Source organism: Myotis nattereri, assembly GCF_964212035.1.
Source record: "Myotis nattereri genome assembly, chromosome: 3".
Taxonomy (NCBI): Eukaryota; Metazoa; Chordata; class Mammalia; order Chiroptera; family Vespertilionidae; genus Myotis; species Myotis nattereri.
The window spans coordinates 195833600-195859383 of record NC_138077.1 but is presented as its reverse complement, the minus strand read 5'-3'; the positions used below and the strand labels follow the sequence as shown (position 1 = coordinate 195859383).

The following is a 25784-nucleotide window of genomic DNA, read 5'->3' as shown; positions in this document are numbered from 1 at the left end:
GCTCCCGGCCGGGAGGGGGGAGGGTAGGAGCGGAGCGCGCGCCTCCGCTCCGCCGAGAGCGACTCCGCGCGTCCGGATAGGCTGCGAGCGCGATTGCCCGCCCACCTGGCCGCTCGGTGCGCTCCGATTGGTCGGTGTTGGCGCGAAGGTCCGCGAAGCAGCCCTCACGCAGGGACAGCAGGAAACAATAGAGGCCGCGCGCGGAGAGCGAGCGTTCCGTAGCTTCCCCGCCCCTCCCGCAAAACGGTAGACCTCGGGGTACCCCTGGCTTTCCTGCACGCCATGGCCGACAAGGAAGGTGAGGGTGCCGGAGTCACCCTAGGAGGCGGAGGGGTGCCGGACTTGCGCTGCGGCCTTTACACGGCCTAACAGTGAGAGCAGGCCCGACTCTGCCGAGTGCGGTCCACACCATCGGAGGCGTGAGGCGAACTAGCCCCGCGAGGCGGGCTAACGGCGCGCAGCTGGCGGTGGGGCCCCGGCGGGTGTTGGGTCCCTCCTTGCGCTTCCTGTCGGTCTACACGCCTCTCTCCGGGTCTGCCCTGCACCGCTCCCTACACCCAGGGGTCGGGACTCGGGCCTCCTCGCAGGTCCCGTAGACTCGGGCGTAGGGGAGCGTGCTGGCGCGGCCGCGCCGTTACCCGCTAACGGAGTATCTGTCCGGGTGACGTGAGAGGAGTTCCAACCCGCGGAGGCGGCGGGGTGCTGGTGCCTCCGCACGGGGAAAATTTGGACAAACCTGCTCTGTCTCAGGACTCGGGAGCCATACCGGTAGCTTTGGAAGTGTTTACGCGGTTTCTGTTGTGTTCGCTAATTTAAATTTATTTTTCATTTTTTAGCAGCCTTTGATGACGCAGTAGAAGAACGCGTGATCAACGAAGAGTACAAAATATGGAAAAAGAACACCCCTTTTCTTTACGATTTGGTGATGACCCATGCTCTGGAGTGGCCCAGCTTAACTGCACAGTGGCTTCCCGATGTTACCAGGTGATACGAATCTCTTGAACGTTGCTTTGGTGTGTCCTCGGTGTAGATTTGGCACATTGATTTCCCCTGGTTTGTTTTTTTTCTCCAGTCACCCTTTACAGGGCATGTGATCAAACCCTCTTGGTGACATTTTCTTCTAGACCAAAAAGTGGACAAAATGTCAAATTATTTTCCCTGATAAGAGAAAACATGCTGTTCTTTTTCTGATACTGAGTTGAATAACCATATGACTTGCCAGCTTTCAAGAAGTGTTACGATGTGTCCAGTTTTTTAATCTCACAGTCTTTGGTTGTAGCTGGTTAATACAAAGGTGAATACAACATGGTAGCTGCCCTCAAGGAGCACAGTCTAGTTGAAGGAGCTGGTGTAACTAGTAGTTGTAGTTGTGTGTTCTCAGAGCACTTTTTAGAAAGATACTTAGGATGCTTAGAACGAACACCTGAAGGTGGGATGTTTTGCATATGAGGAATTATGCATGGTGAGAGATGAACCGCATATATTTCTTACTCGTGTACCTCTAATAGAGGAGATAAAATATTTAATTTGGCTTACGTTTATTGAGGGTCTAGGTGCCACTTATCAAGGCACACAAATTTAAATAAGATCCTTCCCTGCCTTAACTTTGTATGTTATAAGTATGTATAACCTATAACATTAAAAAAATTATCATGGGAGTGGCCAAGATAAAATGATGAGGGGAAGGAAAAATGACCTCAATGGGGTATGAGGGAAGAAAGGCTCAAGTTTTAGCAAAACCAGTGTGCCAGTTGGAGTAAAGGGTTTTCTATTATAAAACTTTCAGTTTTGAAACAACATTTAAAAATTATATTTTATGTATACTAAAAAATAAATTCCTCCTATCTTAGGTCTTTAGAAGTCTATGCTTCACTCAATAAGTAATTAGAAAATTGATATAGACCTTAAAAAGTTGATACAGATTTTATTAATGAGTTAAGAACGAGGCTGTTAACCTTTGCAATAGCATTTTAAAAATGGGGAATTCTGTCCTAAGGTGGTTAAACAAAACCATAATAAATACCTAGACATTAAGAGTTGGGAGCTTTATCATTACCAGGAGTTCCCATATTCAACTGTTCATCAGAATCGGCCATAAAAAAAGAATGAAATCTCGCCATCTGCAACAATGTGGAGGGACTTAGAGGGTATGGTGCTGAGTGAAATAATTAGAGAAAAACAAGTACCATATGACTTCACTTATGTGGAATCAAAACAAGCAGAAAAGAAACAGACTCAGATACAGAGAACATTTTGACAGTTGCCAGATGGGAGGGTGGTTGGAGAGCTGGGTGAAAAAGGTAAAGGGATTAAGAAGTACAAATTGGTAGTTACAGAAATAGACAAGTGTATATCAAGTACAGTACAGGAAATATAGTAATATTGTAACTATGGTGTCAGGTCACTGTGTTGTGCATCTGAAATTAACAGTGATAAATAAAAAATCCTATATAATAAAAGGCTAATATGCAAATCGACTGAAGGGGGAACTACTGGTTGCTATGACTTGCACTGACCACTAGGGGGCAAACACTCAATTCAGGCCCATCAGTGCACTCCCACAGGGGGAGTCCCACTCAGCCAGAAGCTGGGCTCATAGTTGGCAAGCGCAGCAGTGGTGGTGGGAGCCTCTCCCGCCTCTGTGGCAGCGCTGAGGATGTCCATTCCCTGGGGGCTCCCTGACTGGGAGAAGGCGAAGGCCAGGCTGAGGGGACCCCCTTGCCCCCCCCCCCCCCCCAATTTCATTCACTGGGCCTCTAGTTGAAAAATAAAAAATTATTCAAATGTTAAAAAAAATGAGTTCAGCAGAAGTGGAGTTCTGTCAGGTATTCTCAATGGTAGTTCAAAACATTTAGGAACTTGTTGCAGAATACTTGATGAGAAATGGTTGGTGATTCCAGATTAACCAGTCACATGCCAAATTATAGTGAACCAGTGGGTCCCAAATATTGGTCACCCCATACCTACTAAATCATGCTGGAATCCCAAAGTCTCCCATACAGTGTAGTGATTAACTAGGTTTGCAAAGCAATGAATTAGAATGAATTCTTCAAGGCTAAAATTTGTGCTGTCATCTTAGTTGTTTTCTACTCCAGCAGATAAACCTTTCTGTAATATTTGACATTGATCCAAATACCCTACCCTTTTCCTTCCCTTTTTTGTATTCTACTCATATAACAATGTTCTGTTGTTTTTGTAATGATGAGGATTACTTATAAGCAAGCATCTAATGCCAAATGCTTAGGTTTTTTGTGTATATGTTTTGATTTTGTTGTTTATTCACATCCTTTAAAAAATTAATTGTAGCTCTATAAAATTCTTCCCTCACTTCCTCTGATTCTTTGTTTAACTTTCTAACCACAGGCATTCCCAATTTTCTATTGACAGTTCTCTTTTTTTTCCCTATACTTATTCTGTTTAATTTATAGATGTCCATCACCTCTTTGCAGAGGAATTCATATTGGTTATCATAGACCTAACTTCTGGGCTCTTCTTGAAATTTTCAACTGCCTAGAGTCTAAATTTAATCTGTTTCTTAGCCTTCTCTCCCATTGTACTTTCCCATACCTAGAGTCAGATTTGGACTTTTCCTAGTTCTGTTACTTAGTAGTTGTGTGATCTAAGGCAAGCTGTTTAATCTTGTAGTATTATGGTATTTCAATGATAAAAGGTATATCCAATGCCTAACATGGTGTCTGGCACTTGGTAGACCTTCCCCTTTGCTTAGCTCCTTTTTTTCTTTTGACTACCTGCTTGTCTTCTAGCTGTATTCCTTTGTACCTTTCATGTGGTGTATATTGACTTGTGTTTTAATCATTTGTGTGCATGACTGCCTAATTGTCCCTGGTTTTTTTGAGGACAAGAAGCATGTCTTAATCATTATGCGTCCATAGTTTTTGGAGCAGTGTGTTCAAGCAGTTAGGAAATATTTGAGCAATTAATTTACTAATGTTATTTCCTTTCCTTTTTAATGAAGTTAACTTAAAGAAGTAACCTAAAATGTTAGTATACCCAACAAATTTTTCTTTATATCCAACCAGTTGTAATGGATGAGTAATTCATTCCCATTTTATTTTGTTAGACTTTTCCCCCAAAGCAATTGTAAATTTTTGATCAAGTTAAATACAGCTAGTCCTTGAATAACGTTTTGTTCATTCTAAAGTTGAGATGCCATAGGAACTTAACTTTTGTTTATATCCTTTAGCATGTGGTAAAATTGGCTTCATTGTATGTAATTTTGCTTAAAGTCACAGAACCTATCCATATTAACTGAGGATTTATTATACTTAAAAATTAAGTGCTATGTAGTCTTTCTTATATGTGGCTCTGTGGAAGTTACATTAAAAGTAGAAAATGACCCTGGCTGGTGTAGATCAGCCAGGTTGAGCATCATCCCATACACTTGCCTGGGTTGCCCGTTCGATTCCCAGTAGGAGGCATGCAGGAGACAGGCAATCAATGTTTCTTTCCTCCCTTTCTCTCTCTCTAAAATCAATAAAAACAATCTTTTAAAGTAGAAAATGATTTTCTCTTCCCAAGACCTTGTTGTAATAGTGCTCTTGCATAGATGTATTTGTAACTAATTTGAATGGTGACCATATATTACTATTACAGACCAGAAGGGAAAGATTTCAGCATTCATCGACTTGTCCTGGGGACACACACATCGGATGAACAAAACCACCTTGTGATAGCCAGTGTGCAACTCCCTAATGATGATGCTCAGTTTGATGCTTCACACTACGACAGTGAGAAAGGAGGTAGGAATCTTAAAAGTGAAAGAAGGAGTCTATAAGATATATTTTTCATATCTTTGAATTGTCATAAAAAGAATGTTCAATATGATAAAGAAGCCACAAGATAAAAATGATGTTAAGCTTTGGAAAGCCTGAGTTTGCAGTAGAAATATTAGCTGTCAGAATACATACCTAACACAAAGTTGGTTCTGTGCCTTTTCTATAAACCTTCCTCTACTAAATTTGGTGCTGGGAGTATTTCTAGAATTGAAAGAAGCAAAAATCCACCATATTTTATTGATGTTCATGCACACATTCTCAATGTGGGACATGCTGCCCCTAGCAGGGTGAAAATTGTTTTTTTGGGAAAGGTGTGTTTGAAAACAGCCTTATTCTTTGAATGTATAAAGCACAGATATACATAGCATATGTAAATAGATAATACAGGATATCTGGTATTAAAATTTCATCATGGTGTCAAGAAAATGTCTTATAAGGTTTCTTAGAGGGGCAATAATGGAAAAAAAGATTTGTGAAACACTGGCTTAAATTACCCTTTCTAGGTTTGAAGTGGTAAAAATGACAACTATGGCCCTTGCTACATACATAAAAATTAAGTGAGCCTTTTTTTTTTTAAAATATATTTTATTGATTTTTTACAGAGAGGAAGGGAGAGAGATAGAGAGTTAGAAACATCGATGAGAGAGAAACATCGATCAGCTGCCTCCTGCACATCTCCTACTGGGGATGTGCCCCCAACCCAGGTACATGCCCTTGACCGGAATCGAACCCGGGACCCTTCAGTCCGCAGGCCGACGCTCTATCCACTGAGCCAAACCGGTTCCGGCTCCATTCTTTTATCTAAGTTATTTTGGGCTTCAGTTATTTTTCGGTATTATAATGTGCAGTTGATCTTTTGAGCATTCCATATTTAGCTTAGGATGATGCAGAATGCAAAATAACTTCTTAGGATAAAGGTCAGCGAATATTTTGTGTCACTGACCCAAGTGTGTAGCTATAAGATATGATTACTGGAAAGTTATTTTCTGGGTAGACATTAGTGATGGGGGGGGTGGGGGGGGCGCTGAATTTAGACTGGGGCTGGAGTCCTGGATATGCCACTCATTAATTATGGTTTTTGGTAACTTTTAGCCTTTTATTAGATGAAGATAAATTTTCTTTAGGATTTTTGGTTAATATTTAGGGACAAAAATACTCTGGTAATAAGTTATTTTTAAATATCAAAGCAAATATAAAACGATATGGGAACCCCCATAAACATATCCCCTTTAGATAACTGTTAAAATGGATACATAGTTTTCAGAATGATTTATCCCATTTATTGAATTACTCATTCAAAAGATGTGTTAAGTACTTACTGTAGGCCAGACATGTTTCTTGGTACTGGGGATACAGCATAGAATATTCTTTTCTGGTATGATGTATCTTGGGACAGATCTCTGTGTAAGTGTATAGAAACCTACCTCTTTCTTAAAATTATTTTTTATCCTCACCTGAGGATATTTTTTTCTTTGGTTTTTCAGAGAGAGTGGAAGGGAGGATGAGATAGAGAGAAACATCAATGTGAGAGAGATACATCGACTGGTTGCCTCCAACACGCGACCCTGACTGGGGTCAGGATCAAACCTACAACCTAGGTTCGTTCCCTTTATTGGTAATTGAATTGAGACCCTTTGGTCTGTGGGCCTGCATTCTAACCATTGAGCAATACTGGTCAGGGCAGAAACCTAACTCTTTTTGATGGCTGTATACTATACCATAATTAACCATCCTTATTTATGGACATTTAAGTGGTTTCCCATCTTTTGGCTTCAAAAACAATTCTTGTGCATGCAACTTAGTTTTGTTGTAGAATAATCTTGAGTGTAATGTATATCACAAGCAAGAATATTCTCAAGTATAATTGATACTGCTAAATTGCTCACCAATAGCAGAAGTATTTGTGTTTCTCCATGCCCTCGCCAACATTGAAGTGAATACTACAGACTGACTTCATTTTGCTTTTTAAGTTATTCATGAAATTGAACTTGTTTTAAAATATTTGTCTTTGTCTATCTTAATCTGCCTATTTATGTTTTTTTCTTTTTTTTTTTTCTATTAGTATCTATGTACTAGAGGCCTGGTGCACGATCAGGGCTGGGGAGGGATGCCCCTGGAGAGGGATGTGGGAGGTTGGCCAGCTGGAGAGGGACCGTGAGAGGCTCCAGGGCATGTCCGTCCCATCTTGCTCAGTCCCGATCAGCTGGACCCCAGCAGCAAGCTAACCTAAGGGTCAGAGCGTTTGCCCCCTGGTGGTCAGTGTACATCAAAGCGAGCGGTTGAGCGGCCTTAGCATATCATTAGCATATTACGCTTTGGTTGAACAGACAACCAAACATTTTGCATATTGGGCTTTTATTATATAGGAGGATAAAGTAGGTTATCCCCAATAAATAGGTTGTGGATCATTTTTCCAGTTTTATTTTATAATCTTAAGGCTTATTTAGAAGCATTGTGTTTTTAATTGTCCAATATTGTTCTGATATCCTTCAGCTTTTGAAAGACCTTATTCCAAGATTTTTTAAAAATAGCTGTTGTTTTCTGGTACTTTTATTTTTTTATTTTTTAAATATATTTCTTTATTGATTTCAGAGAGGAAGGGAGAAGGAGAGAGAGATAGAAACATCAATGATGAGAGAGAATCATTGATCGAGCCTGCAACCCAGGCATGTGCTCTTGGCTGGAATCAAACCTGGGACACTTCAGTCCACAGGCTGACGCTCTATCCACTGAGCCAAGCTGGCTAGGACAGTACTTTTAAATTTTGACCATTAAAACTTCAATCTTTCTGGTGTTAGTTATGGAATTAGGGATTCAAGTGTTTTTCTAAGTGGTTAGCAATTTTTTAAATGCCATTTGCTGGCTAATTCATTTTCTCTGCTAGTTTCTGAAATGGCATCTTTTAACATGTATACTCAAGTATTTTTCTGGTAACTGAGTTATTTGGCATCAAACCAATTCACTTTTATGTTCCAATGATAACATTTAGCCCTCTTACTAATGCTTATTAGTAAAATAACAGTGAAAAATACCAGTAATTTGTATAATATATTAGTATGATTATACAGTATAAATCACCATAATTAATCCTCAAGGAAGCTGATACTCAGATGTTTGTTTTTTATTGATTTTTTTACAGAGAGGAAGAGAGAGAGGTAGAGAGTTAGAAACATCGATGAGAGAGAAACATTGATCAGCTGCCTCCTGCACATCCCCCACTGGGGAAGTGCCCACAACCCAGGTACGTACATGCCCTTGACCGGAATCGAACCCGGGACCTTTCAGTCCGCAGGCCGATGCTCTATCCACTGAGCCAAACCAGTTTCGGCTTCAGATGTTTTTTAACTTGCCCTAAGGTTACACAACACATCTCCCATTCCTTTCTCTTCTTTTTACTTCTCTTCTCCACCCCCTCCTCCCCACTTCACCCCCAAAAATCTTCATATCACTGGATAGCCTTGGTGCTTAAAGTGTGTGTCGGGGAAGGGGGCCTATCTCCATATGGTCTCAGCAGTGGTAGAAGTAGATATAACCTAATGTCTTCTAGATAGCTTCCTAGTGTCTCTCCTTGGCCAGATAAAACATCCTTGTTTTTTCTTAGCTTGAACTATTGTAATTGATTATGAGCTAATTGCTCCTATTTGATTTGACATAATTGATGGCAGATAGCTTCAAAATATCGTTGAACTTTCAAAGTGAAAGAACTAAAAACTGGCTTAGTCTTGTTTTGACATTAGAAAGTATTTGCCTTTTTATGTTAGATTTAGCCTGGCTATAGTCACCTTTTAAGCTCTGAAAAAGGTTAGGTGTAAATTTTTACTTCAGGTCATGTTACTAAGATCTTCAAATGCCAACAAATAATTTATTTGGGGGAATAAGCTGTGTGTGTGTGCTGTTGTTTGTAAGGTAGCTTTAAACTTTGATCTCAATTATATATAATAAACTTATTGCCGAAACCGGTTTGGCTCAGTGGATGGAGCGTCAGCCTGCGGACTGAAAGGTCCCAGGTTCGAATCCGGTCAAGGGCATGTACCTTGGTTGCGGGCACATCTCCACTGGGAGATGTGCAGGAGGCGGCTGATCGGTGTTTCTCTCTCATCGATGTTTCTGACTGTCTGTCTCTCTCCCTTCCTCTCTGTAAAGAAAATCAATAAAATATATTTTTAAAAAAACACTTATTAAATTCTGTTAAAATCTAATCTAATAAAAGAGAAACATGCAAATTGACCACACCTCCACTACACCCCAAACCACGCCCACCAGCCAGTCAGAGCAACTCTATGCAAATTAATCCAACCAAGATGGCAGCCACGGAGCTGGAGCAAGCAGGAGGCTTGGTTGCCTGGCGATAGAGGAAGCCAGGCTTCCTGCCTGCCCTGGCTGGCTGTGGCCTCCGCTCAAAGCAGCAAAGTTTCAATTATAGAAGATAAATAAATCCCAGATACCTGCTTCCAGCCAGCCTCCACTGGGAGCTTGGGTGGCTGGGGGCCATGGCCAGCCTGCAAACAGCCATCAGCCCCTCACCCAGGATGGCCACACACACATGGGGTGAGGGTCCCCACTGGGGGTCTTGGCCAGCCTGCAAACAGCCATCAGCCCCTCACCCAGACTGGTCAGGCATCCCAGCAGGACCCCTCCCCGCCCACCCTGAAGGGGGTGTGGCCAGCCTGAAAACGGCCCTCACCCCCTCTCCCAGGCTGGCCAGGCACCCCAGCGGGACCCCCACCCTGATCCTGGACACCCTTCAGGGCAAACCAGCTGGCCCCCACCCATGCACCAGGCCTCTATCCTGTATAATAAAAGGGTAATATGCAAATTGACCCTAACAGCAGAACGACTGGGAATGACTGGTCACTATGACACTGACCACCAGAGGACAGACGCTCAATGCAGGAGCTGCCCCCTGGTGGTCAGTGCACTCCCACAGGGGGAGCTCTGCTCAGCCACAAGCCAGGCTGCCAGCTGCCAATACAGCGGTGGTTGTGGGAGCCTCTCCTGCCTCCTCAGCAGCGCTAAGGATGCCCGACTGCAGCTTAGACCTGCTTCCTGCTGGCAAGTGGACATCCCCCGAGGGCTCCCGGGCTTCCAGAGGGATGTCTGACTGCCAGCTTAAGCCCAATCCCCCGGGGAGCGGGCCTAAGACAGCAGGTGGTCATCCCCCAAGGGGTCCCAGACTGCCAAGAGGGCACAGGCCCAGCTGGGGGGGACCGCCCCCACCTCTCCCTCAGTGCACAAATTTTTGTGCACCGGGCCTTTAGTAATTGAATATTTGATTCAGGATGTTAGAACTTATTCTTAGTTTCAAAATGTTTATGAACTCAAAAAGTGACTTGGCATAGTAGAAATCAGAATGCTAGTTACCTAAGTTTGTAGAGGGAGGAGCTTGGTTGGGAAGGACGTTACAATGCCTTCTAGGGGGCCATATGCTCTATATTTGATGGGTGGTGGTTCCCTTGGTATATTATGCTTATGTAAAAATTTGTCAAGCTAGACATTTGATTGTATTATGTTACACCTCAAATTTTTAAAATGTTTTATATAGAGAGAAACAAGATAGGGATACAGTTAAATCTTGATAGTTTTCAGTTTACTATTCAATCATGCTCCACATGACATTTTGGTCATTGATGAACCACATATACTACAGTGTTCCCATAAGACTATAATGGAGTTGAATTTCCTTGAAGAAATGGAAGGATATATGGTTTAGGAGGAATTTTTTCCTCTGTGATAGGTACAATATCTGTGTGGGTTGGCAGTAGATTCCCTCTCACAGCACCTCATTTTTGAGTATGCAGATTACATCCCAATCAGTCAGCCACTGACGGTTGTGGCATAGAAGAGGCTGTCCTCCCGGCGCTATGTATTCAGAGGACACTTATCTCCTTTCCAGTTCTAGCTTCAATGATCTTCAGAGTACATTGCTGTACAGTCTTTGTTGAGGACCTAAGATCCTGTACAAGCACACAGGTCCATAGGATCTACCTTAACAAGTATTAAGTGCCACTGCCACTTTAGTAAAAGCTTCCTGTGGTAGTATGAAGCCATCCGGTCCCTGTACTTTGGAAATATTTTCAAGTTGTGGTAAGTTTTATTTCATCATCACTTTAATGCCAGAGAGAGCCCTTTGGGCCAGATAAGTTTAATAAAACCAAAAACAAATTTCCAAAGTCAAAATATCGAGCCCTGGCCCAGTGGGTCAGTTGGTTGGAGTGTCGTCCTATACACCAAGAAAGGTTGGGGTTCGATCCCTGTTCCGGGTCAGGGCACATATGGGAGACAACTGATAGATGTTTCTCTCTTATATCAATGTCTCCGTCTCTCTGTGTTTATGTCTCTCCTCCTCCCTTTTCTCCCTTCTCTCCCATCTTTCTCTCTCTCTAAAAATCAATAGAAACATATCCGCGGGTGGCCCTAGCTGGTTTGGCTTAATGTAAAGAGCATGGGCCTGTGGACTGAAGGGTCTGGGATTCCATTCTGGTCAAGGGCACAGGCCCGGGTTGTGGCTCCATCCCCAGAGGGGGGTGTGCGGGCGTGCAGGAGGCAGCCAATCAATGATTCTCTTTCATCATTGATGTCTCTCTCTCTCTCTCCCTTCTTCTCTGAAATCAATAAATATATATATATATTTTGAAAACTTTTAAAAAAGAAACATATTCTCAAGTGAAGATTAATAAAGTTGAGTCTTGTAGTTCTACATTCTCTCCATATTAAACACTTTTTATGAGTACCACAAAGTTTTTTAATCTAATTACTGTTTATGCAAGAGCCAAAAACCACATTGTCAAGACAATTCTCAGTGTTCTTTTATCTTTCCATCTTGATTTTTTTATTCCTACTAATCCTTAGGCCTCCTGACAGTCACTGTTAACGGTCAGCTACACTTTACCTAGCCAGTTTCTCCTCTGTATTTCCAGTCCGCCCACATCCCTGTTCACAGAGCAGCATTGACAGCTTTGATGTTCTGTTTCTGACCCTGTCAGAAGAAAACCAGGGGAGATCTCGTGGGCTGGGTTGTAAGGTCTGTGGTAGTGTACATTAATATCCTATGCATTCACTCACCAGCTCACACAGAGCAACTTCCAGTCCTGCAAGTTCTGTTTATGATAAATGTCTCATTCGGGTGTACCATTTTTTATCCTTTATACTGTATTTTTACTGTATCTTTTCTATGTTTAGATACACAAGTACTTACTATTGTGTTACAGTTGCCTGCAGTGTTCAGTACAGTGACATGCTATAAGTACAGGTTTGTGGCCTAGGAGCAGTAGGCTATACCATATAACTAGCCTAGGTGTGTAGTATGCTAGAGATTCTAGGGTTGTCTAAGTGCACTCTATGATGTTCACACAATGATGAAGTTACCTAACACATTTATTAGAATGTTTCCCAGTTGTTAAGTGACCCATGACTACATTAGTACCACAGTCTTTCTACTTCAAGTTTGGCCTTTTACAGATCAGCTTTAACTTATAAAACTTCTAATTATTATTTTTATTATTGGAAATCCCCCTTTTCCCCCCTCATTGACCCATTGTAGCACGCCCCGCCCCCTCACCCCAGGCCTTTACACCCTATTGTCTATGTCCATGGGTTATGCATAAATGCATACAACTTCTTTGGTTGATCTCTTCCCACCCATTCTCCCTCCCCTACCTGCTCTCTCAGATTCCACAGTCTGTTCTATGTTTCTGGATCTATTTTGTTCATCAGTTTATTTTGTTCATTATATTCCACATATTCTAATTATTTTTTAATAGATACATCCTCATCTTTATAAAACCTCAATTATAAATCCTCTGTGCTGATTTTGTTGTTATTAATCCTCACCTGAGGATATTTTTTTCATTGATTTTTAAAAAGTGGAAGGGAGAGGGAGAAACATTGTTATGAGAGAGACACATCAGTTGGTTGCCTCCCGCATGCTCCCCAACTAGGGCTGAGGATCGAGCCTACAACCGAGCTACATGCCCTAGTCTTAAATCGAACCCGTGACCCTCATTCTGAGGGCTGACGCTTTAACCACTGAGCAAACGACTAGGGCTATGCTGATTTCTTACAGTTAGGGAAGCCCTCTGTTCAGTATATACCCAGTACTGAAAGAACCCATATTTTGTAACACTTACTGCTCTGTGGGCTCCATGCCAGTTATTGCTCTTCCCTTGTTATTGGTATCTCTTTTCTGACTGTTAAGCTTTTTTCATCTGTAGTTATGTCCCCGTGTTTGTTTGTTTTGGTGTGTGTGTGTTTTGTTAATCCTCACCTGAGGATATTTTTCCATTGACTTTTAGAGAGAGTGGAAGAGAGAGGGAAAGACGAGAAAAACATCGAATGGTTGCTTCCCGCACCAGCCCTGACCCGGGCCCAGACCGGGGAAGAGCCTGCAACCAAGTTCCGTGCCCTTACCTGGAATCAAACCCAGGACCCTTTGGGTTTGATAAAGCTGACGCTCTATCCCAGTGGTTGCCAACCTTTCAGACCTCACGGACCACCAGTGGTCTATGGACCACCAATTGGCAACCACTGCTCTATCCAGCTAGGGCTATGTCCCCATGTTTGGACTAAAAGTTCCTTGACATCATGCATCATATGCCTTCTATTTTTAAATTGTAGGTGCTCCATGGTCTAGAGGTCTTTAAAAAAACTTGCTTAATGTGGGTTTCTCTCTTTTAGAGTCTATTTTGAACTTTTATTTTTAGGTTTTTAAGTTCTTTGACAATTTTGGTTTTCAACTTGTAAAAGTTATTTTAAAGTTGAAAGTTATCTAAACTGCTAGCCATATTACTCATGTATGTCTTTGCTTTTTGAAAAGATTTTTATCCTTCAAAGTATAATACTTGTATAACAGTGCTGTTGATAGCATTTTCATTTACTCCCAAAACTTGCTTTTTGGATAAGGTATTTGGGGCTTAGAAATTGAAGGCCTTCCCCAAAACACCAAGCTAATAAGGGGCAGAGTCATTTAGGCTAAGGTGTGACTCTTAGGTACCTTATCATGCTGTCATGTATAATTCTTTTGACTAATCATTGACTACCTTTGTTTATATTATGTTTGCCAAGATTTATATAATCACAAATAATGTTGTGTTTTACATTTTATAATGGTACTTAGGAGAACTCTAAGGGCATGCAATAGTCAAATATGAATTTTAAAAATGCTTTTGTCTAGTCCTTGCCTACCTGGTTTATTTCAACCAGGGACTATGGTTGCCAAGTGTAAGTGGGGGATTGGAAAAATGGAAGCGCTCTTGTGGCTCTGTTTTTCCTCACTGGGACTAAGAGAAACTGTAGGAAGAAGATGCGGTGTGATATTTCAGAAAGATTACCCCAAACTGGAGCTTTAAAAATAGTGTAAGAGGGACTCTTTAGTACCAAGCACATTGTGTACTTCATATTCATTAAAATAGCAACTTGGGTTTTATTTACTCAGCACACTTTTTTGGTACTTTAAATGAGATTTGAAAACTGCTTATTGAGAACCTACTTTTGAAGTGGAGTCCATAGTGTTCCTTAATTTTATTTATTTTAAAAAATACATATTTTTTTATTTATTTCAGAGAGGAAGAGACAGGGAGAGAGAGATAGAAACATCAATGATGAGAGAGACATTGATCAGTCTGCCTCCTGCACACCTCCTACTGGGGATAGGCCTGCAACCCAGGCATGTGCCCTGATTGGGAATTGAACCATGACCTCCAATTTCATAGGTTGATACTCAACCACTGAGCCACAACAGCTGGGCTATTTCTTAATTTTAGATAGTAATATAATACTCTTATTAGGTACATAACTACAAGGGCTGAAAGTGTACTAGACTCAGAATCAGAAAAATAGGAATTCAGTTTATGTTCTGCCATAGTCATGTCACCCTTATGTGTAAAATTTTTGGAGGAGATAACTATCTTCTGGGCCTAGAAGATAGTTATTAACTCTGTAGGGTTGTGGTAATCAAACAAAATAAAGGATGTGAAAGCACTTTATGGTGCTAACAAATGTCTAGATTACTTCTGGTATTATGCCAATTTGCTGATAAAAAGCCTTGTCTGTGTAATGCTTTGAATGATATATAGAGAGTAGCTCTTGTTTTGTCTTCATTTGCAATTAATTTCTTATTTACAGAATTTGGAGGTTTTGGCTCTGTTAGTGGAAAAATTGAAATAGAAATTAAGATCAACCATGAAGGAGAAGTAAATCGGGCACGTTATATGCCGCAGAACCCATGCATCATTGCAACAAAGACTCCATCTAGTGATGTTCTTGTTTTTGACTATACAAAACATCCTTCTAAACCAGGTACCTGATCTCTTCAATTCAAATACAAATGTCACTATGGGAATACATTACTCCGCTCAGTCTTTTAGTTACTTTTGTTATTCCTTGCATAACTTAATATCTTGTCATTTATATTGAAAAAATGCTTCTTTACATAGAACAGAATGATGGTGCAGCTTAAGCATTGTATATTTGGTCATAATAGGTCTGTATTGCTTATAAATATTAAGAGCTTTAGAGGTCTTTTTAAAAAAAAAATAATTGATTTCAGAGGGGAAGGGAGAGGGAGAGAGAGATAGAAACATCAGTGATGAAAGAGAATCATTGATCAGTTGCCTCCTGCACAGCCCACACAGGATCAAGCCGGCAACCTGGTCATGTGCTCTGCTTGGGAATCTAACCATGAACTGCTGGTTCATAGGTCGATGCTCAATCAATGCGCCAAGTTGGCTGGGCAAGAGCTTTAGACTTCTTGATAAGAATTTCATTATGCTCAGTAGATCCATAGAGGAAGTGAAATGGATAGTCTTGATGTGTCTTACTTTGCAGATCCTTCTGGAGAGTGCAACCCAGACTTGCGTCTCCGTGGACATCAGAAGGAAGGCTATGGGCTTTCTTGGAACCCAAATCTGAGTGGGCATTTACTTAGTGCTTCAGATGACCATGTGTGTACCCTTTCCATTTTGAAACAAATCTGGGCTTGTTACCGGTTTCTTTTCTGGGGTATGTGGGGAGGTGAGAATCTTCCTTTTTTATAATAGTTAATTTTGCATTTAAGACCATCTGCCTATGGGACATCAGTGCTGTTCCAAAGGAAGGAAAAGTTGTGGATGCGAAGACCATCTTTACAGGGCATACAGCAGTAGTAGAAGATGTTTCCTGGCATCTGCTCCATGAGTCTCTGTTTGGGTCTGTTGCTGATGATCAGAAACTTATGATGTGAGTAGAATCCATTTTTTAAGTTTTTCTTCATAAATTATCTAAGTTTTATATTTAGTTGCCCATTTTCAACCTATTTTTCCTGTTTTTTGTTGTTGTTGTTTTTTGTACTAAAGCTGGGATACTCGTTCAAACAATACTTCCAAACCAAGCCACTCAGTTGATGCTCACACTGCTGAAGTGAACTGCCTTTCTTTTAATCCTTATAGTGAATTCATTCTTGCCACAGGATCAGCTGATAAGGTTAGTTTGGTTTATTTTAAAAGAAAACAGGGTGAATTTCTCTGGCTTCTTTTGAATGCAGAGATCTTTTACTTAGGGGTTTTCTCTTTTTTTTCTCATAAAAAATTATTGATTACTCTTTTTTTCCATTCTTTACATAGACTGTTGCCTTGTGGGATCTGAGAAATCTGAAACTTAAGTTGCATTCCTTTGAATCACATAAGGATGAAATATTCCAGGTAAGAGAAGCTAAAGCTGCCCTGATGGTTTACAGCTTTGGCCCACCAACCAAAGGATCGCTGGTTCAATTCAGCCCAAGGTCACATATCTCAGTTGCAGGTTAGATCCCTGGTTGTGGTGTGAGCGGGAGGCAATCAGTCGATGTGTCTCTCTCACAATGATATTTCTCTCTTTCTCCCCCTCTCCCTTCCATTCTCTCTTAAAAAAAAAAAAAAACTGGAAAAAATAGCTTCGTGAGGATTTTTTTTAAAAAGCAGCAGCAGTTAACGCTATAATATTTTATTTCTATTTCTATTTTTAATTTATTGATTTCAGGGAGGAAGGAAAAGGGAGAGATAGAAACATCAATGATGAGAGGGAATCATTTATCGGCTGCCTCCTGCACACCCCTTACTGGGGATCGAGACTGCACCTCGGGCATGTGCCCTTGACCGGAATCAAACCCAGGATCTTCAGTCCGCAAGCCAATGCTCTATCCACTGAGCCAAACCTGCTAGGGCAAGGCTATAATTTTTTTTTAAGCAGAAGACCTTGATGTACAACTAGGCATGGTTTATTCCATTGCTATATTAGTAGAAATGTTTTGTGTGCCTATGCTAATCTCTAGGAATTGGGGTTGTTTTTCCTCTATTCTATACTGGCTCCATATTTTCTGCTTCAGCTTCGGCTTTTTTTCTTTCTTTTTTTAAATGTATTTTTAGAGAGAAAAAGAGAAACATTGCACATTGCTGGGTTGCCTCCAATGACTGGGAATCGAACAGGCAACCTTTTGGTGCACAGGGTATTGCTCAGCCAACTGAGCCACACTCGCAGGGCTAAAGCTCCTTTCTTTTTCTCTTTTTCTTTTCTCTTTTTCTTTTTTTTTTTTTTTTAATCCTAACCCAAGGGTATGTTTTCTGTTGATTTCTAGAGAGTGTGGAAAGGATGGGGAGAGACAGGGAGAGAGAAACATCGATGTGAAAAAGACACATCGATTAGTTGCCTCCCACGTGTGCCCCGGCTGGGCCTCAGAGATTGAACCTGTAACAGAGGTATGTGCCCTTGACTGGAATCAAACCTGACACTCTTCAGTTCTCAGGCTGACGCTCTAACCACAGAGCCAAACTTGCTGGGGCTAAGCTCCTTTCTTAGCATGCAAAGCTCTCTAGCTCAATTCAAGAAAGAATCATTATATTGAAAGCTTATTGTAAGGGTACTGTGAGAAATGTTACAGTCTTTGCTTTCAAAGAATTTAAAATGTTACAGTGAGGAAAGGCCCATTTTGTATCACTATAGTAAAACATTGGCCCTGGCTGGTATGGCTCAGTTGCTGGAACATAGTCTCATGCACCAGAAGGTGGCAGGTTCAAGTCCCAGTCAGGGCACATGCCCAGGTTTTGGATTTGATCCCCAGTAGAGGGCCTAAATGAGGCAGCCAGTCTGTGTTTCTATTGCACATTGATGTTTCTCTATCTCTCCCTCTTCCCCTCTCTAAAATCAATTAAAAAAAATACATTTTAGAAAAGAAACACATTGTTTTGTCAAGTGTTAAGACCCTGAGAGTCCTCAGAATTAATTTTGGTGTGTGGAATGTGGCATCCAAACTTGGCTCATATTCTTAACACACTTAGTCTCAACCTTATTTTCTACTCTTCAGTTCACTCCAAGGAACATTTTGTCTTCACCCTATCTGTCTCTCTCTCTCTCTCCCTCTCTTTCTCTCTCTCTTTCTCTCTCTTTTTAATATACATTTTTATTGATTTCAGAGAGGAAAGGAGAGGGAGAGATTGAAACATCAATGATGAGAGAGAATCATTGATTTGTTACCTCCTGCACGCCGCCCACGGGATGGAGCCCGCAACCTGGGCAAGTGCTCTTGACCGGGATCGAACCTGGGACCCTTTAGTCCACAGGCCAATGCTCTATCCATTGAGGCAAACCTGCTAGGGCAGGGGTGGGCTAACTTTTAAGAACAATGGGTTCTTAAACTGGACCGGAGGGCCGGAACAAAAGCATGGATGGAATGTTTGTGTGAACTAATATAAATTCAAAGTAAACATCATTACATAAAAGGGTACGGTCTTTTTTTTTTTTTTTAGTTTTATTCATTTCAAAGGGGGCCGGATCTGGCCTGCTGGCCGTAGTTTGCCCACAGCTGTGCTAGGGCCTCACCCTATCTCTTTGTCCTTGCTTATAATGGTGGTGTTGCCTGGAGGGTATCCAAATTCTGCCTGTGACCTCTCACAATCTGGGACCCCTCAGGGCATGTCCAACTGCCGGTTTAGAGATTAGAAAAAAACCTTGTAAGAGAAAAAAACAAAACCGAGGCCACTCCAGCGAGGGTGCGTTCTGAGGAGCTAGGGTTAACTTTCTGTGTGAGGATTTGCTAGGGCAGGGAAGAGGGGAGGGAGGAGAGAGAGAGAGAGAGAGAGAGAGAGAGAGAGAGAGAGAGAGAGAGAGAGAGAGAAACCCCCCACCAAAGACTCCAGATTCTTTTGTTCTAAAGCACAAAACTTTGTTTTCCCCATGTTTATTGTATGTCTAAGCACAAACCATCATGTACTTCAAGCAACATGTATTAGAGAAGGAGAATGCAGTCTTAAAGCAAAGGGTGGGGGTGTCTGAAGTAACTCCTCTCCTCCCCCAGCTGAAGCTCCTCAGGGGCCTGCCTGTTTGTGAATCCACATTTATCTTGGCTCATAGGAGGTTAGGGAGTGCAGCATTATCCTGGGAGGGGAAGGTCGCAGGGACTGCACCAGTGGTACTTGCCCCAAGTTTTATTACTTCACCCTCCCAGGTCGCTTTCTACCCCACCACCCCACCACGGATCCAATTAATGGGGTCGGAGGTCTGCAGCTGGACGCCTTCAGGCAGAGAGCACGCTGGGGGTTGGGTGGTCCAGCTCCAAGGCCTGACCCCTGCCAGCTTCCTGCCTTCGGGCAGCAGCTCAGGGTGGTCCACCCTCCCACACTAGACTCAGTCTGACTGGATGGGGAGAGATTGGGCGGCTCGGGCGGCTCAGGCGGCTCTGCGACTAGCACCTTTGAATTGTGCGCTGCTAGGGGGGAAAGAAAAGCCTCCCCAGAGAGGTTTTTCAAAAGCCTTCAGGGGCCAGAAGGTTGGCCAGCCTAGGCCTTCCCCCAGCAGCTGGCCCCACTCCCCACCCGCACCCACCTTGGGTGCCACCCACCCCCGATTCCCATTCCCCATCAGGCAGACAATTGGCACCTGCTGGCCAGGGGGAAGGACAGGGAGGTTGTCCGGCAGGCCTGCCTGATCAGGCAATCGGGGTGGTCAGTGTGGGTCATAGCAACCGGCTGTTCTGGTCATTCCACTGTAACGGTCACTTAGGCTTTTAGATTGATTGATTGATTGGTTGATTGATTGATTACTAGAGGCCCGGGGCATGAAATTTATGCATGGGTAGGGTCCCTAGGCCTGGCTGGCAATCAGAGCTAATCGTGGCCACCTGGCTGCCGGCCGGGACCTTCCTTCATTCCGTGCTGCCCCCTGGTGGTTGGCGCACATCATAGCAAGCAATCGAACCCTTGGTCAAACTCCCAAGGGGACAGTTTGCATATTAGCCTTTTAGATGATAGATAGATCGATAGATAGATGATAATTTTATTTTATTTTTTTAATCCTCACCTGAGGATATTTTTCCATTGATTTTGAGAATTGAAGGTAGAGGGAGAGACAGAAGCATCAATGTAAGAGAGACACATTGATTGGTTGCCTCCTGCACACATCCTGACCAGGGCCAAGGACCTACAACCAAGGTACGTGCCCTTGACCAGAATGGAGCCCGGGACCCTTCACTCTATTCACTGAGCCAAACCAGCTAGGGCTTACCAAGCAGTTTTCACAATTATGTGAGTTGTTTATGTAGTAGCTAACTTTATTTTAATAAAATAATTGTAATGAGTCATTTTTAATCTTATGTATAGCACTGAATTCATAATAAGTACTTGGGAAATTGTGTGATCTGTACTATAGTTCTTAGGTCAGAATTTGATTACATTTGGCTAGAGGCCAGAATAAATAAAAAGGCCTTCAAAAATATAAGATCAAATAGAGTAAAAGCTGATATCCTAGGTCTAATAATGGGTTATTTTCATACCAAAAATGATTTTGTCAGTTTTAACTTTATGTCTAAAATGCTTAGAGGCCCTGGCAAGGTAATTTTCAACTGGTTAGAGCATCATCCCAATATGCCAAGGTTGCAAGCTCGATCTCCAGTTGAGGCGCATACAAAAAGGAACCAGTGAATGCATAATTAAGTGCAACATCAAATCGCTTTCTTTCTCTCTCTCTCTCTCTCTCTCTCTCTCTCTCTCTCTCTCTCTCTCTCTCTGTCTCTCTCCCCCTCCGTTTCTCCCTCTCACCCCCTTCACCTCTCCCTCTCTCTGTATAAATCAATTTTTTAAAAATACTTTGAATTCTCTATTTATAAAAATTTAAGTTGTTAAATATAATTTTAGGTGCTTTTCACTCAGTTTTGTAGTTGAAAACTTCTGTTTCCTTTATTCTTCTCTGTAGGTTCAGTGGTCACCTCACAATGAGACTATTTTGGCTTCCAGTGGTACTGATCGCAGACTGAATGTCTGGGATTTAAGGTAAGTCTTGTTGTATTAGTTACTTTTTTGTGGAATTATTTTCTTTTATTTATACTTTCCAAAATTAGTTAGGAAAAATCTGTTTTAACTTTTGAAAATCTTTTTGTGCTAGTAAAATTGGAGAGGAGCAATCCCCCGAAGATGCAGAAGATGGGCCACCAGAGTTGTTGGTATGTACAAACATTGAGCAATTGAAGTAATCTGTAATTTAATATCCTCTATCTGCTTTTTATATCTGTTTTCCTCCCTTCTTCAGTTTATTCATGGTGGTCACACTGCCAAGATATCTGATTTCTCTTGGAATCCCAATGAACCTTGGGTGATCTGTTCTGTGTCAGAAGACAATATCATGCAAGTGTGGCAGATGGTGAGTATTTAGTCATTTGGGGAGGTCAAATAAAGGAGGCAGACTGTCACTTCATATTTCTATACTTAATGAATGCAGCTGGCATTTCTGTTCAGTGTGCTCCTTTGTGTGATTTTAGTGCTCGTCCGTACATTATCATATCATGTTCAGCTTCCTACTCTTTATCTTCATCTGGTTATCCCACTGGTATCTCAGACTCAACTAAACTGGACTTTGCTTCTTTCCCCATTCTCCCTACTCCCCTTTCCTTCTGACTTGGCTGTTTTCCATATGACTTTAGTATTTCCCCATCTCACCACACTTGAAAATTGAAGTTCTCCTCCACTATATATTCACCTTTAGGTCTAGTTCACTTACCAGACTTTATGTTGTCTGGCTCTGCAATGTTTCTCCAATCTATACTCATCTTACAAATACATCCATTCCCAACTTTCCTGTCTATTTCACACCCTAGTTCAGTGATGGCGAACCTATGACACGCGTGTCAGAGGTGACACCAGAGTTAAGTTAGGGTTTTTCAAAATGCTGACACGCCGAGCTCAAAAGGTTCCCCATCACTGCCCTAGTTTTTTGCTCAGGTTCTCATTACCACTTGCTGTACTATTGAAGTAACCTCCTGTTTGTTGGCTTGCCTCTCGTTTCTCCCTCTTGGCTAGCAATTGAATATCTAGGAAAGGTTATTCCCTTGAAATGATCTGTGAACATGCCTAGCACAGTTCCTACCACAATGTCATTTTTAGAGTGCTTGAAATTTAATGGAGAAAACCGTAATCTCTAATATATAGCAATACAATAAAACAGATATATTCTAGAGATGGGTGATAGTGATAGTATGGTAAATTTTATGTTTGTGTTTACTACAATTTTTTAAAAAAACAAACAGTTGTATGGCTTTTCAGTGATTATACCCTGAATAATGAAAAGAATTCCAAAGAAACTTTTGGTTTCTCAGGATAGATCTAGAGCCAAGAATAAACTCCAGAGGAAAGTTTTTGGCTCAACATGAGGAAAAATGTTTTAAAACTTTACTATAGTCTGGCCGGTGTGGATCAGTGGTTCAGCGTTAACCCATGTACCAAGAGGTTGCTGGTTCAATTCCCAGTCAGGGCACATGCATTGATGTTTCTATCTCTCCCTCTCTCTCTCTAATCAGTAAAACATAGTTTTAAAAACTGTATTAAAAAATATAAACCTTTCCTACAGAATCGCACTATTGATGAGTGTTTGTGGCCTATGAGATTAACAAATGATATACTACGGACATACTTTGGAATAGTATGTATCAAAGAAGTGTGCTTAGCTTTGTAAGATACTCATGACAGTGGTATTAAGTAGAGAAAAAGCAGGTTGCAGAACAGCATGGTGGAATCTCATTTTTAAATTATGTGTATCTGGTCTTCTGTTTAAATACTTGTAGGTATTTATTTAGAAGTCTGTTTGCCAAAATATGGTTGGTACATTTAGAGAGTTATTAATTTCTTTGTATACTTCAAGGATGTGTTACATGTATGAACAGAAAATCCACCTCACACACAGAAAATTAATATAAAATGTTGAATTCTAGCAGGAAGGTGAAATGGCTTCCTTGGATAATCTCTCAATTAAAGTTATTTTAGTAGTTGCCATGGGAATGTTGTAGGATATTGAACTCCATAACCTTCAAGGCCATTAATTCCAGGCCAGGTTGTTACTTTACTCAGTGTGTGTGTGTATGTGTGTGTGTGTGTGTTTAAGAATTGTGGTAAAAAGAAAAAAAAAAAAGAAAAATTGTGGTGTAAGAAATAAATACTTGGTTTCTGTTCTAGTTTCTGTTATAAAGTGCCCCAAAACCTTAGCATTTCCTGAGTGGTAGGAGTCTCTTACTATATTTAAAAAATAATTTAAAATTTTTTCAGTTACAGTTGACAAATAACATTGTATTAGTTTTGGGTATACAACACACTGATTAGACATTTCTATAACTTAGGACAGTGATTTTCAACCAGTGTGCCACAAGAATTTTTTTTTTTTTATGTATTTTATTGATTTTTTACAGAGAGGAAGGGAGAGAGATAGAGAGTCAGAAACATCGATGAGAGAGGAACATCGATCAGCTGCCTCCTGCACATCTCCTACTGGGGATGTGCCCGCAACCCAGGCACATGCCCCTGGCCGGAATCGAACCCGGGACCTTTCAGTCCGCAGGCCAACGCTCTATCCACTGAGCCAAACCGGTTTCGGCACCACAAGAATTTTTAAAACATGCAATACCTGACTATTTAGTCAGGGGCATTGACCTCTTTTCCCTTGGATCAGCCATGAGCAAACTATGGCCCGCGGGCTGGATCAGGCCAGTTTGAAATGAATAAAACTAAAAAAAAAAAAAAAAAAAAGACCGTACCCTTTTTTTATGTAATGATGTTTACTTTGAATTTATATTAGTTCGCACAAACACTCCATCCATGCTTTTGTTCCGGCCCTCCGGTCCAGTTTAAGAACCCATTGTGGCCCTCGAGTCAAAAAGTTTGCCCACCCCTGCCTTAGATTGTAAAAACTAAATTAAAAAAAGACAATAGCCAATACAGCAGTAGCCATCCAGTGTTAATGAATCAAAAATTTTTGTCAGGTCAGCAAAAATTACATTTCTTGCTTTGCCGCAAAATTTTAGTAGTTAGTTTGTGTGTCATGAGATAAAGTTGAAAATCACTGACTTAAGAAATGATCACCTGGTAAATCTAGTATCCATCTGACACCATGCATAATTATTACAAAGGAGTCTATTGCTATTTATAAGGAGTCCCTTTGGGGCACACCTTAGTTTAGGGTAAGGAGGTGACTTAAGGGGCCCCTAGATATAGCCTCAGGATGAGGCTGGTCTCCAGAAAGACCAAACACTTGATTAGAGAGTTAGAACTTTCAGTTCCACTAACCCGCAGATAGGGGATTGAGCTCTATAAAAAGTTTTGGAAAAGCCTATGAAAAGCTCTTGATCTGATCAACTTCCAGGTTGGTGAACATATTGATGCCACCCAGAGACAACATGGAAGCTCTGTCCTCCCTCTCACCTTGCCATATAAGTGTCTGACCGTTTGACTGGTAGCTATGATGCGCACTGACCACCAGGGGTGCAGACACTCAATGCACAGGCATGGAAACATGGAACAGACGGATGAATCTCTGGGGGAAGCGGGAAGAGATTAACCAAAGATCTTATATGCATACTAGAGGCCGGGTGCATGATGCACGGATTCATGCACCTGTAGGGTCCCTCGGCCTGGCCTGCGGGAATCGGGCCGAAACCAGCAGTCCGACATCCCCCGAGGGCTCCTGGATTGCAAGAGGGTGCAGGCCAGGCTGAGGCACCCCACTGGTGCACAAATCGGTGCACCGGGCCTTTAGTAGTAAATAAAGCACTTACCTGAATTTAGTGAGTCATTCCAGCATATTATCAAACCTGAGTAGAGGGTTGTGGAATCCCCACGTTTATAGTCAACAAATTTATTTATAAGGGACTCCTTATAAGTAACAAGTAGCCTGGGTACTCATAGCACTCATATTACTGGTGCCCAAAGTCAGGATAGTCTTGTGGCACTGGGCCCTCAGTCACATCCCTCAAACCTGTGAAGTCTAGCACTACCTCTAATTAGTTAATGTCAGGATTGAAGTGACATGTTGGATGCCCAGTTGGCATTAGAGAATTGGTGTCAGGGGAAAAGGCATTATTATACATTCATTGTCAGAAAACACACAATTGTATACATTTCCCTGCGGTCAGATCACAAGCTCCTCAAAAACAAGTGTATCCCATACTTTGTAGCACCTAGCCTGGTGATTTATGCATAGTAGGTGCTAAACTAAGAACAATAAATTTTGTCTAAATGAAAGTGTTGTCTGTAATTAACATTATGCCTTTGTAGACAGATGTTTCATCAAGAACTAGAAGTAGAGTTTTTTATACGCAAGAGCATTTTTTTATTTTAAAAAATTATAAATTAAGATTTGGAACATACAGTGATGGTGGGATGGGGTTTCTTTTTTCTTTTTTTTTCTTTTTTACATAATTCAGTGATTTTTGTATATTCACAGAATTATGCAACCAGTACCCCAGTTATGCCAAAAAGAAGCCCCATAACCACCCATATCCATTAGCCATCACTCCCCATTTTCCTCTAGTCCACCCAACACTAGGCAACCACCAATCTACTTTCTCTATGGATTTGCCTATTCTGAACATTTAATATAAATAAAATCACAATATGTGACTGGTTTTTTTTTGTATGTGTTTTTTTGTTTGTTTTAATCGGGAAAGGAGAGGGAGAGAGAGAGATAGAAACATCAGTGATGAGAGAATCATTGATCAGCTGCCTCCTGCAC

The 25784-nt window shown here is 41.5% G+C and overlaps 1 protein-coding gene across 5 annotated transcripts in view; it reads left to right on the top strand.

Moving 5' to 3' along the window:
• Positions 1-139: 139 nt before the first annotated feature.
• RBBP4 (RB binding protein 4, chromatin remodeling factor) overlaps positions 140-25784 on the top strand; it is a 47648-nt gene continuing 22003 nt past the window's right edge. For 3 of the 5 annotated variants that reach the window (XR_013995669.1, XM_081086331.1, XM_081086330.1), the window contains exons 1-11: positions 151-298; positions 837-984; positions 4615-4760; positions 14916-15089; positions 15618-15733; positions 15847-16007; positions 16124-16250; positions 16391-16468; positions 20988-21064; positions 21177-21234; positions 21321-21431. Coding sequence is in view for 4 of the 5 variants with exons in the window: in XM_081086331.1 (XP_080942457.1) it covers positions 283-298; positions 837-984; positions 4615-4760; positions 14916-15089; positions 15618-15733; positions 15847-16007; positions 16124-16250; positions 16391-16468; positions 20988-21064; positions 21177-21234; positions 21321-21431 (1212 nt within the window). In the remaining variant the exon portion in view is untranslated. Of the gene's footprint in view, positions 299-836; positions 985-4614; positions 4761-14915; positions 15090-15617; positions 15734-15846; positions 16008-16123; positions 16251-16390; positions 16469-20987; positions 21065-21176; positions 21235-21320; positions 21432-25784 lie in introns of all 5 variants that reach the window. The other 2 variants (XM_081086328.1, XM_081086329.1) reach the window with 1 other exon arrangement.